The 13,359-nt window shown below is 44.7% G+C and overlaps 1 protein-coding gene across 1 annotated transcript; it reads left to right on the forward strand.

The window, feature by feature from the left end:
- The first annotated feature begins 2,689 nt into the window (after positions 1-2,689).
- Positions 2,690-4,316, forward strand: LOC135057357 (uncharacterized). The gene is made up of 3 exons (XM_063963246.1): positions 2,690-2,744; positions 2,820-3,032; positions 3,649-4,316. The coding sequence occupies exon 3, from the start codon at positions 3,660-3,662 to the stop codon at positions 4,314-4,316; it is 657 nt and encodes a 218-aa protein (XP_063819316.1). The 5' UTR covers positions 2,690-2,744; positions 2,820-3,032; positions 3,649-3,659.
- Positions 4,317-13,359: the final 9,043 nt, after the last annotated feature.

Raw genomic sequence — 13,359 nt, forward strand, 5'->3', positions numbered from 1 at the left:
CTATGCACTGACAACAATTGAGCATTTAAATGATATCCCACAATACTAACAAATTCTGTTAACACGCCTTTCTTATTCTGAGATGGTTATCTATGTTGCAAAAAAACACTGGGTAAATCTTGCATAATAATTAACCTAGGTACACCTTTGTACCGCACACAATTTTAAACTAGGTACGCCTTTGTACCGTACACAATACTAATTGTTCTGTGGGCGCATGTGCTAATAGGACATAGACAAGGACTTAGTCATTCAACCACATTAGACTTGTACAACATGTAACAATGATTTGATCAATGGTGCAGGCGAGGTTAGTTTTTTTGTCTCATGACCACCCAGGGGCTTCCATTGACAGGTGACAGGACAAGCCTCTAATAGCACGTACCAAGGGCCATCTTTGATGACCTTATGGACTAACCACCTTTATATACACTTTACACCGTTTCTTGTTATCTTAAAACAGACAGTTTACATGACACAGACAAGACAGAAAGCTGTTTACCACAAATTCCAGCTCACAATCAGGTCCCATAAAAGGCTGACCCAAACTTTCATACACATAGAACATACAAACATATAATAACAACAGCAATATGCCATATCTGCCTTATGCCTTAGCAATACACTGCAGCTGCAACAAGCACCTGTATCTGCCTTAGATTACAACAAGCAATATACTTTAGCTAAGCAATACAACATAATTCAAGTAATCTAGGCTGTGTGACAAGATAATTGGGTTTTTTATAATGACAATCAAGAAGAGCAGAAATGCAATTTTTTTCTAAAATGTACTAGAATTACACTCAAGGGGGTTTATTTACTAAGATTCGTAATTTTCAGAATCATGTTCAAGTTCAATCGCGACTGACATCGACAGTGTAAAATTGCAACTTTTTGAATTGATTACGACTAATTTACTAAGCTGTCGTATTCGTATTTTCTGTATCTTCCGATGTCGATGTCATTCGTGCTTTTCTGCTGTAGATTGCGGCCGCGTTTGCTATTTCGCGGCCGCGTTGTTGTGTTTTTTTTACGACTGCGTCACAAGTCTGTTACGGCAGTGATTTGGAATTTGCTGCCGCGTTTTTACTTCTAAGTTTCGTTTACGTCACGCGGCCGTGATTGGTTGTATTTGTGATGGAGGAGTGTCTGTGCATGTTACTATAAAAACGCCCCAAACACTCCGCACCTCGTGGGTTTAGCTAGTGGAGAGGAGAGAGGAAGGTGTATTTGGAGTTGGTGAGTTTGGTGGAGTTTTTGGTGGTTTTGGAGAGGAGTTTGGTGATTGTTGAGTGCTGTACTGTGTGTGTTAGTAGTCTTGTGATCTTTGTAGTATTGTTTTTTCCCAGTTTGTAAACTTTTTTGTCCTTGTATTTTTTTTCAAGTCTTTTGTCATTGTTTGTGAGTGAGTGAGCGTGTGTGTTGGCTGTGTGGTGTGTAGTAGGAGTAGTGGAGGAGTGTGTTTTGTGTTTTCATTTTTCTGTGTTTTATGTTGTTTGTCATGTCCGACTCAGAGGTCAGTGTGGTGGCGGAGGTTAGTGAGGTGGAGGCTGGTAGTGAGGTGGAGGCTGGTAGTGAGGTGGAGGCTGGTAGTGAGGTGGAGGGGGGTAGTGAGAGGGAGGAGGTTAGTGAGGAGGAGGAGGAGGGGGTGCCTGTTGCTGGATTTTCCAGTGATAGTGATGGTGTTGTGGCTCCGCAGCCACGCACCACTACCAAGACTGGCAGGAATATAAAGTTCAGCTATGCTGAAAACATGGCGTTGGTGCGTGAGCTGATGAAGCACCATCGCCAATTGTTTGGTCAGGATGCTGCCAGGGTGTCCTCCCGCAGGAAGTCTGCCCTGTGGGGGCAAGTCATACTTGCTGTGAATAGTGAGGGTGTGGTGAGGCGGACAGAGGACACGTGCCGCAAGCGTTTTTACGATATTAAGCGGCGTGTCAAGGCCAAGATGGCCAAAGAGTCCAAATCTGCACGGAGAACCGGAGGTGGGCCACCTTTACGTGTAAGCTATCGGGACTGGGAGGAGCCTGTGCGGGCATTGATTCCTGGCGAAGTGGTGTCTGCTACTCATGTCCGGGATTCGGACCGACCCACGCAGGATGGTAAGTTTGATTTGTAATATTGTTCTTAAAATGTCATTTAAATGTAGATAATATCATTTTTAAAGTGTAAAGGATGCATTTTTTTACCCAAAACAGATTGCAGGCCTATGCTCCCTTAAGGTGTGTTTGTGTTTATAATGTGCTTTTTTCTCCTTGTTTAAGCAATATTTTATATTTAATTTAGTTCCAAAACATGTGCAGTGTTTTTTCCATAAAGTTTTTTTTTTTGGATCAATTTTTGGCGAAAATGCTTGAACATGTGTGTTTGTTTTAAATCTGCAAAAGGTTTTTTTTAGTAAATAAGTGAAATGCGGGGCTATTTTTCAAACATTACATTATTTAAACTTTTGCAACTACTCAATCTCTGCAATATCTGAGGCAAATTAAAAAAATAATATACATTTATTGTGTGCCACATCAAGTACATTTTTAAAATCCACTAAAAATCAGGAATCTAGAAGCACTTAAGCTTAAATATTTTTTAGAAACAATACCTAATAGATGCTTACAGTACATTAATGGTTTTCATTGGGTCATTTTTCAAAATACATGGTAATAATGTTGGGGTCACTTTTTCCACAGTCACACAGACCAGCCGCCCAGACAGGCCTCAGACAAGTCAGGATGAGGCTGGGATTGCAGGTAAGTCTTCACTGTAGTCACATATTCTGAAAATACATAGAAGTACAAAATATTAATTCTTAATTTTGCACCTAGGTTCTGCTTCTGGAAGCCGAGCTCCTGTAAGGCGCCCATCACAGGGCTTGGGCCACTTACCCAGGAGGCCTACTAAGACACGGCGTCTTGGGTCGGATTCAGCACCTCCATCATCCCCACCCAGGCGAAGACTTTCGGCAGTGTCACCCCAGCCACCACTGGCACTATTGGCGAGTTCGCAGAGTGATGAGCCCAGATCACCTCAGTTATCTGGTGAGTAAAAACATAAATTAAACACATAAGCAATAATATACACAGTACACTTAATATGTTGTTAGTTGGTTTGGAGTTTACATGTTTTCTAACAACAAGCAATGTGATGTAACGTCTTAAATTGCTAAAGGTGCTTTAATCAAATTATATAAGGTCTTAGTGGATGGTCTCGACAACCTATTTGTATGAAAAATTCAGATTATATTAAAAATTAAGCACACACACGTTCACATATTCCAAAAATATGAATACAATTAATTTTTGCCCCCAAAAAAACCACACCATTCTAGTGTTCACATCGCCCCTGTCCAGTATGTAGATGGCTTACTTGCTCTGCTCCTCTGGACTATACAGGTAAGTAGTCTATATCGTGGTGAGGGGAGGGAATCTAACAGTGTAATGGTGTGGAGGGGAGTTAGTTAGGTGAGGAATATGCCAATCTGTCTATGTTAGCGCCTGTGTTGGTATATTTTAAACACTAGCTTTAAACTTGTTAAAGTTGAGAAAAACAAGTGTTAATAATTCAAAAATGGAGTATTATGAATGTATTAATGTGTTGCATTAGCCATGCAAATTTAAAATTAATAAAACATTGCATGTTGCCCACCCCATACAGAGCACAACTTGATGTCCGCCGTGGACCAGCAGGGCCCAGACCAACAGCCATCCATCACACTGCAACTGACAGCTGTTGACCCAAGCATGCCAATACAGTTGCAGGATATACCCCAACCATCCATCAGTCCCCAACTGGCACAAGCTCCGCCCCCAAGCCAAATTCCTGACGATTTCTGGGCCAGTTGGACAAGCCAACAGGCCCAAAGCAATGCCAGCCTGACCCAACATACACAACACCTTGCCAGTCTGCCCCATCATCTACCGCGTATTAGTCGCAACTCGGGCAGACTGATAGTACAAGTAGGGAGAATGGCTACCTCAATGGAGCAAATTAGGGCTGAAAACAGCCAAATGAATGCACATTTAAGCCGCATTATAGATGAGCAACAGCGCCATCAGCAGGCACTCGTTCAGCTCATTCAACACAATCAAGTGGTGAATGAGTCCTTATCCAGGATAGTAGCCAGCCACACTGCTACTAACACTCAGCTGATTGCAAGTTTAAATAATTTGAGCAGCAATATTTCTATGATGGGAGCTCAGCAAGTCACCTCCAGCTCGGGGACCACGACCCCTATCCAAACGCCAGTAACCTCCCCTGTTCGGCGTTCCTCAAGAGCACGTGCCAGTGAGCCAGCACCCAGCACACACAAGCGAAAAAAATAACTTTTTTGTTTGAAAAATAAAATCAAAAATTGGTCTATAAAACACATTCCTGTGTCCGTCTCCAAAATTTATGAAGCTGGTCTGTATGTATGTATGTATGTATGTTTTTCAAGGGTAATGACTGTAAATGTTTTGTTAGCATCAAATAAGCACAATGGACACACCACTATAAACAACAAACAGTAAGTAACAAAACACACAATAGAAAGTAGAGCAAAGTGTTTAGTGAAGGATAATTACAGCATAATAAAACTGACCTGTAAAATATCGCTGGATCACTTCTTGACGTACCTGCCTCCCTACATTTGTACTCACACTGTCACCAGATGGTTCTAACTCCTCTGCTTGCTGACTGCTTTCTCCCACATCATGTGCCAGATGTTGACTTAAACACAGATTATGGAGAAAACAGCAGCAGAACACAATTCGAGTCACCTTTGAGGGACTATACAACAAAAGGCCACCAGATTTATCCAGACACCGAAAACGTGACTTCAGCACCCCAAAACATCTTTCTATCACATTCCGCGTAGCCTTATGTGCATGATTATAACTGTGTTCAGCAGGAGAATCAGGTTGGGACAATGGAGTAAGGAGCCAAGAGTAGCAGCCGTAACCCCCATCACCTGAAAAACAGATATAGTCAACATTAGGACATATGTTAGATTATTCTTTCACCTCCTCCAAACTCTAGGTTGTGGTTAAAAGACAGACACACAAAACATTTTCAACATACCCAACAGCCAGCCATCAGGCATTTGTCCCTCCTCAAATTTATCGAAGAGCGATGACTGACTGAGGATGAAGGAGTCATGGCAGGCACCAGGGTAACCTGCAACAACACTCATAATTTTTAAATTTGCATCACAGACCACCTGGACATTAGTTGATTGATCCATATGCCTATTAGTATATATATACTGGCGGCCCTTAGGTGATCTCAGCTGAACGTGTGTGCAATCTATGGCCCCCAGCACATTGGGCATGCCAGCAAGCTCATAGAAAGCTACCCTGACAGCACTCCACTCCGACTCCTCAGTAGGGAAGCAGATTGAGGCTTTAATGTGTGGCTCCAACACATCCAAAACCTGAGTGGACATTAAAGAAGCTAAGGTGAGTGTCATGTTAGGTATTCTCTACAATACTGTGGTGTTTAAACTTACACAAGCAACACTTAGCCATAACCGCATATGTATTTTTAGACTCACCTGCATCAAATATCTTGAAAAGGTGGGCTGTGAGATCCCAATGACGTCGCCTGCCACAGCCTGGAAGCTCCCAGTAGCCATAAAGTGTAACACAGCCAGGAGTTTGTGTAGGCCTGAGACAGAGCGAGAGCGTGCTGTCTCAGGGTCTATGCCCAGTTTGACAAGGTCATACAGGTGGAAAATGTTGTTTCTATTTAGGCGGAACATCTGTATGACCCTATCATCGGACAATGCATTTAAGTTTAAACGCCCTCTAAAAAAACGAGGCTGGCGCAGCCTCCGCGGTACCTGGACAACCTGTTGGCCATGTTCACTTACCTGGTCCTGATTCCTGGAAGCCTCATGGAGCAGTCTAACGTATCCCACAGCCAACAAAAAACCATTGCCACACACCACAGCCGCCATTTCAGAGTGAGAGAAGTTCAGAATGTGCCTGAAACACTTTTATAGGCCCAAAAAATCAGGTGTGAGTAATGGTTAATTAAGTACACATGTAAACGCGGTTTCAAAAGGCTGGCGCGTTTTTTTTTAGGAAAAAAATGCGATTCGTAATTTTTCGCGGCCGCGAAAGCATTTTCGCGGCAGCAAATACAATTACGAATGGTTAGTAAATAACCGAGATTCATATCTAAACAGGCGTAATTTGACCGATGGTGTATTCATTCGTAATTTTGCACTTGGACTGGAAAAAAATTACGAATGCCCTCATCACTGCCGTGATTACTGTTTAGTAAATGACCGAGATGCCACTTAGAAGAAAAAACGCCATCACGGTCAAAATCGGGAGCTTAGTAAATATACCCCACGGAGTCTGATTTGAGTAAAAATAATGATTGCAATCCAATCAATGTTTTACTCACCCGAAAATGTGAAATCAAAGTCTGTGAGAACATTTCGCTTCCAGCATAGAAAATCTCATTAGATGCCTCTCCTTGCATTAGTCATCCCAGACGAGCGACCATTTAATGATAGCGCTGTCCAGGTAGAGCGGTACGGTCCTTCAATTATCATGTCACCTCTGGATATCAGGTAGTAATGTATTGCTGAGAGAACTCAATAAGACACATACAGCCACATGTCTCATAGGTAATCTGTTTTACTGTATTCCTTCAGAGTATATATAAGGCACATTGTACACATTGGTCATGGTTGGTCAGCTCACATTACTGTCCCCGAAGGTGGGGCACACTCAGAACAACATATGTTCTTTCCATCTTTGGTAACAACAAATGTACAGTGTACAGTTAATTTACAGCACAATTACATCATACACTTTTCAGTTCTTCTATTCTCAGCTTGTTCTCCCTATCAACAGTCTATATTCTTAACTCGTTTTATGAGCTGCATACAGCTGTCCCTTAGTTCTTATAGACAAGTATGGTAAAGACAAATTTGCTGACTATCTCTGAAGCTCAGTACAGGTTCTTAATACACTTTCATAATATGGCAACAAAACATTAATCAGTACAGCCTGATAGCAGCAGCTGCTCCTGACTAAAGCTGCAGCCGCCACCAGCGAAGTGTTTAAGGAGGATGCCTCGTACAGAGACATCCTTCAATTTATTGCTTGATGAATCCAGTGGCACCCTCCAAGGGCTGGCTCCCATAGGCAGCCACCTAAAGCTGCCTAATGGAAAAGCCAGCCCTGCTCATGGTGTTGTAGAGGGAATACTGGGGGTCATTCCGAGTTGATCACTAGCTGCCGTTGTTCGCAGCACAGCGATCAGGTTAAAATTGTAATTTCTGTGCATGCATATGGACTGCATTGCGCACATGCGACGTACGGGTGCAAAGCCCTTTGTGGTTTTGCAAAGGTTCTAGCGATGTTTTCATTGGCACTGGCGGCCGCAAGAAGACTGACAAGAAAGGGGCGTTTCTGGATGGTAACTGACCAATTTCAGGGAGTGCTTAGAAAAACGCAGGCGTGCCAGGGAAAACGCAGGCATGGCTGGGTGAACGCTGGGCAGGTGTGTGACGTCAAAAGCCAACCCTCCAATGTTAGAATCATTGCAGATGAAGAGTAAGTTCAGGGCTGGACTTGTTTTGCACAAAATGTTTTTGCAGGCGCTCTGCTGTACAGGCGTTCGCACTTCTGCAAAGCGAAAAAAAACACTCCCCGGTGGGCGGCGACAATGCATTTGCACGTCTGCTAAAAACTACTAGCGAGCAATCAACTCGGAATGACCACCTCTGTACCTCGAGGATCTCTTTTGTCGACTTGCAAATAGCTAAGTTTTTTAGTCTGCAATTTAATGGAAATATATATATATATATATACATATATAATAATGTCCATTTGCAAGTGAACCTTTGCAGGAACCAAGCTAAGGATAAACCAGCACACTATTGGTTTGAATGAAAGATTTTTCTGTATTCAATAAAGTGCAATGTATTTGATGCAAACATGTAGCACAGGTGATTTTAGCAGCAACATATCTAATGCATTATACTTAGGGATGATAAGTATATCACTGCATTAGATATGTTGCTGCTAAAATCACCTGTGCTACATGTTTGCATCAAATACATTGCACTTTATTGAATACAGAAAAATCTTTCATTCAAACCAATAGTGTGCTGGTTTATCCTTAGCTTGGTTCCTGCAAAGGTTCACTTGCAAATGGACATTATCATGTGATTTATCTGACCTGGCACCTAGCAAATAACTTGGAAGTGTGTTGCGACTCCTTTTGTGGAAATTTATATACATATATATATATATATATATATATATATATATACAGGTTGAGTATCCCTTATCCAAAATGCTTGGGACCAGAAGTATTTTGGATAACGGATTTTTCCGTATTTTGGAATAATTGCATACCATAATGAGATATCATGGTGATGGGACCCAGTGGCGTGCGGTGAGGTCAGTGGCTGGTGAGGCACTGTAGACATAATGTCCGCTGAATCCTGCCGATGACCCCTACCGCCGCCGAGCCAATGCCCGCTACTGCCCCTGAGCCGATGCCCGCTGTCACAGCCAATGGCTTACAAACTCACCCACCATCAACTCTGCCACTAATTTGCATCACTGCATTCTCAATCACCGTCGACAATAGCCAAACAATTCCGGGAAACCATGGAATTCGTAATAAAATTGAGCTTTTTGCCTGTGTGTTGTGATAGTCATGCATGGATCAGTGAGATCCGTGCATGCTTATCTGTGAAAAAGGGTGTGAATGGGTTAAAATGAAAAAATAAATGCGTGGGGTCCCCCCTCATAAATATAACCAGCCTCGGGCTCTTTAAGCTGGTCCTGGTTGTTTAAATACTGGGGAAAAAATTGGACAGGGGTTCCCCATATTTAGACAACCAGCACCGGGCTCTTAGTCCGGTCCTGGTTCCAAAAATACGGGGGGCAAAAGATGTAGGGGTCCCCCCGTATTTTTAAAACCAGCACCGGGCTCCACTAGCCAGAGAGATAATGCCACAGCCAGGGGACACTTTTATATTGGAGCCTGTGGCCGTGGCATTACCCCATCAACTAGTCACCCCTGGCCGGGGTTCCCTGGAGGAATGGGGACCGCTTAAATCAAGGGGTCCCCCCTCCAGGCACCCAAGGGCCAGGGGTGAAGCCTGAGGCTGTCCCCAGCACCCCTGCGGTGGGTGCCGGGCTGATAGCCATAAGTGTGTAAATAAAAAAGGATATTGTTTTTTGTTGTGGAACTACAATGCCCAGCAAGCCTCACCAACTTGCTGGTACTTGGAGAACCACAAGTACCAGCATGCAGGGAAATAACGGGTCCGCCGGTACCTGTAGTTCCACAAAAAAAAAAATACCCAAATAAAAACACAACACACGCACCGTGAAAGTAAAAATTTATTAAAACACACTTACGCACTCACACATACTTACCTACATCCCACGCCGAGAATCACGTCCACTTGTCCAGTAGAATCCAATAGTGGGACATGTAAAAATGAGAGATTACTTACCTACATCCCACTCTGATAATCACGTCCACTTGTCCAGCAGAATCCCACGCCGAGAATTATGTCCACATGTCCAGTAGAATCCAATAGTGGGACATGTAAAAATGAGAGATTACTTACCTACATCCCACGCCGATAATCACGTCCACTTGTCCAGTAGAATCCCACGCCGAGAATCACGTCCACTTGTCCAGTAGAATCCAATAGTGGGACCTGTAAAAATGAGAGATTACTTACCTACATCCCACGCCGATAATCACGTCCACTTGCCCAGTAGAATCCCACGCCGAGAATCACGTCCACTTATCCAATAGAATCCAATAGTGGGACCTGTAAAAATGAGAGATTACTTACCTACATCCCACGCCGATAATCACGTCCACTTGCCCAGTAGAATCCCACGCCGAGAATCACGTCCACTTATCCAATAGAATCCAATAGTGGGACCTGTAAAAATGAGAGATTACTTACCTACATCCCACGCCGATAATCACGTCCACTTGTCCAGTAGAATCCAATAGGGGGACCTGTAGGCGAGAAAAAAGTAGAAAGAAAAAAAAAACAAGAGAGGAGAGAGAGAGAGATAGAGAGAGAAAAAAACAGGTGATAAACTGCGGGGTGTGCTAACCTCTCCGGCAGCGTTAACTGCCTTTCTTTGCGCTCCCCTGACTTCTCGGTAACCTGGCTCCTCCCCGTCCCAGCGCTTTTATTCGCTTCTTGTTGTTCACATGCACCACCTCCTCACCGCCACAACCACTCAGGACTCAGCATTGCGGATGCCGCGCTGAGCCTTGGTATTCACTGGTGACGCATGTGCTCATATCACAGCATCTGGAGAGGTAGCTGTGACGTGGAAACAGGAGCGAATAGCAGCGCCAGGACGGGGAGGAGCCAGGTTACCGAGATGTCTGGGGAGAGTAGAGAAAGGCATTTAACGCTGTGTGGGAGGTTATTACATCCCACCCAAAAAAAGGGGTGTAGTACGGGTGACCGCCGGTCTCCTGACCGCCGGTCACCTTATCGACGCTGGGGAGGGGCAAGTGCAGCAAGCCCCTTGCCGGCTCGCTGCGCTCGCCACGCTGCGGGCTCGGTGGCGACCTGCGGTCGCCATGGGTTCTATTCCCACTCTATGGGTATCGTGGACACCCGCGAGTGGAAATAGTCCCTGTTGGTCGGCATGCCGACCATCGGGATAGTGAGCCGTCGGGCTCACGGAGGAGGTCATGTGACTGTCGGTCAACCGACCGGCGGTCACATGACTACCACCCCAAAAAAAAAGACACAGGGAATGGGAAAGAGATGAGAAAGAGAAGTGGGAGGAAGGAGTACAGACATGAGCTACTTAAGAACAAAGACAATAAAAATACATTTACCAGGGAAGGAGAGAGAGAGAGAGAGAGAGAGAGAGAGAGAGAGAGACGGACGAACCTCGGATCAGGCGTGCAGCTTCCGGACTCCAGGGTGAATCCAGGTCGCCGGCAGAAGCAGCAGGTGGCTTCTGTAATCTTCAGGCCACTGCAGGGGAGACAACTACACGGGGGAGGGAGGCTCCGACCCTCCACCATGTGTGGATCAGCAGCAAGCGGCCACCACACATTCCGGCGGGGTCACGGAGGTCAACGCACCGGCGGCGCCGCGATGACAGGACAGGAGGAGAGGGAGGTGAGTGATGCTGCAGCGTGTGGGTGATTGGACCAGCGGATCCAGCCCTGGATCCACTGTCCAATCACATCAGTACCTGTACCAGAGGCACTTCTACTAGTGACGCTGTATGGTCGTTTTTTCAATGGGCTTTTGCAGCCCAGTCCTTGGCCCCGCCCCCCACTTTATGCCCATTAACACTGACAACGGGAGGCACTGCTACCAATGCCTCCTATACTAGGTAAATGTCACAAAATTATTAGAGTATTATAACGAAGATACATATGACACATAATATGTGTCATATGTATCTTCCTTGCATTATTTTCATCATAAACGACAGGGGAGGCACTGCCTCCCCTGCCTCCCCTGACTCCACGTCCCTGATGGGACCCAAGTCTAAGCACAGAATACATTTATGTTACATATACATCTTATACACGCAGCCTGAAGGTAATTTTAGCCAATATTTTTTGTAACTTTGTGCATTAAACAAAGTGTGTCTACATTCAAACAATTCATTTATGTTTCTTATACACCTTATACACACAGCCTGAAGGTCATTTAATACAATATTTTTAATAACTTTGTGTATTAAACAAGGTTTGTGTACATTGAGCCATCAAAAAACAAAGGTTTCACTATCGCACTCTCACTCCAAAAAGTCCGTATTTTGGAATATTCCGTATTTCGGATATTTGGATATGGGATACTCAACCTGTATATATAATTCCCAACATAGACTAGAATGTTTTTTTACCACTAAGGTCATCTAACTACTATAGATATTGACTGCCCATCCCTTGAACTTAGTGTCACCTCTGAATGTATTTAGTCAAACAGCTCTATCCATGGTATTAGCACACGATATATAAATGTCTGGTTAGTCAAGCAGAAACTTACAATGCAATTACACTTTAAAAAAGTACATGAGAAAATGTTGTAACTGCACACTCACAATTAGTAAGATGAAAGTTAGTGTAGTGAGACCAAAACACTTGTTTTGGAATAAAACCCCTATCACAATGGGGCTAACTCAGACCTGATCGCTGCTGTGCATGTTTGCACAGCAGCGATCTGGTCTGAACTGCACATGTGCTGGTGCGGCAGTGCACCAGCGCATGCCAGTCAGCCAACAGCTGTCTTAGCCCAACAATTGCCTCTGTCTGATTGACAGGCAGAGGAGGTCACTGGGCAGGAGGGGGTGGGCCGGTGGCAACGCAGGCGTGCCCAGACCGTTGGGTGGGCGGACTGCTGCTGCCACCCCCTAACAGAGCCAGAAGAAAGAAGAATGCTGAGTACAGCGCCGGCGGTGCGATAAGCGGGTCGCCGGCGGGAATGGCGGCACAAGGGTGGGAGCGCAGCACTGGCAAGCTGCACTCCAATGCAGACTCAGTAACATTTGGTGTGTGCGCTTGAGGGGCGTCCTGAGCCAGCGCTGTTACCCTACACTGGTCAGATCAACTAACAGGGGCTAATCCTGTTGCCTGCAGCAACACCTCAGGCCAGTATAATATAACAAGTGCGGAAAGCCACGCGCAATTACAGGGGGCAGGGCTCCTCCTCAGAGCAGATCCAGCACTCACCAGCACCATTTTCTCCCTGCAGATCAGAGGATCAGAACGCTCACAGGGAGGGCTGCCCTCTACATAACTCCAGTTATCCTCATCGGTACCAGGGTGTTCAAGACAGGGGGGGAGTGAGCTGGTAGTGTTAAGTTATCCTATTAAGGTTAGATAACCGGCACTGGGCTTTTATCATAATAAATGCCTGCAGTGGTGCTTTGTGGCTGCCTCCTTATACTCTGTGGCTCTCTGAAGATACTTTGGGGGAAACTGTGTCTGACATTTTCCTATGTGTGTGTAAGTGTTATCTCACTAGAGATGTGCATCGGAAATTTTTCGGGTTTTGTGTTTTGGTTTTGGATTCAGTTCCGCGGCCGTGTTTTGGATTCGGATGCATTTTGGCAAAACCTCCCTGAAATTTTTTTGTCGGATTCGGGTGTGTTTTGGATTTGGGTGTTTTTTTTCCAAAAAAAAAACGTCAAAAACAGCTTAAATCATAGAATTTGGGGGTAAATTTGATCCTATTGTATTATTAACCTAAATAACCACAATTTCCACTCATTTGCATTCTATTCTGAACACCTCACACCTCACAATACTATTTTTAGTCCTAAAACTTGCACCGTGGTCGCTGGATGACTAAGCAAAGCAACCCAAGAGGGCGGCACAAACACCTGGCCCATCTAGGAG

The sequence above is a fragment of the Pseudophryne corroboree genome, chromosome 3, assembly GCF_028390025.1.
Source record: "Pseudophryne corroboree isolate aPseCor3 chromosome 3, aPseCor3.hap2, whole genome shotgun sequence".
NCBI lineage: Eukaryota > Metazoa > Chordata > Amphibia > Anura > Myobatrachidae > Pseudophryne > Pseudophryne corroboree.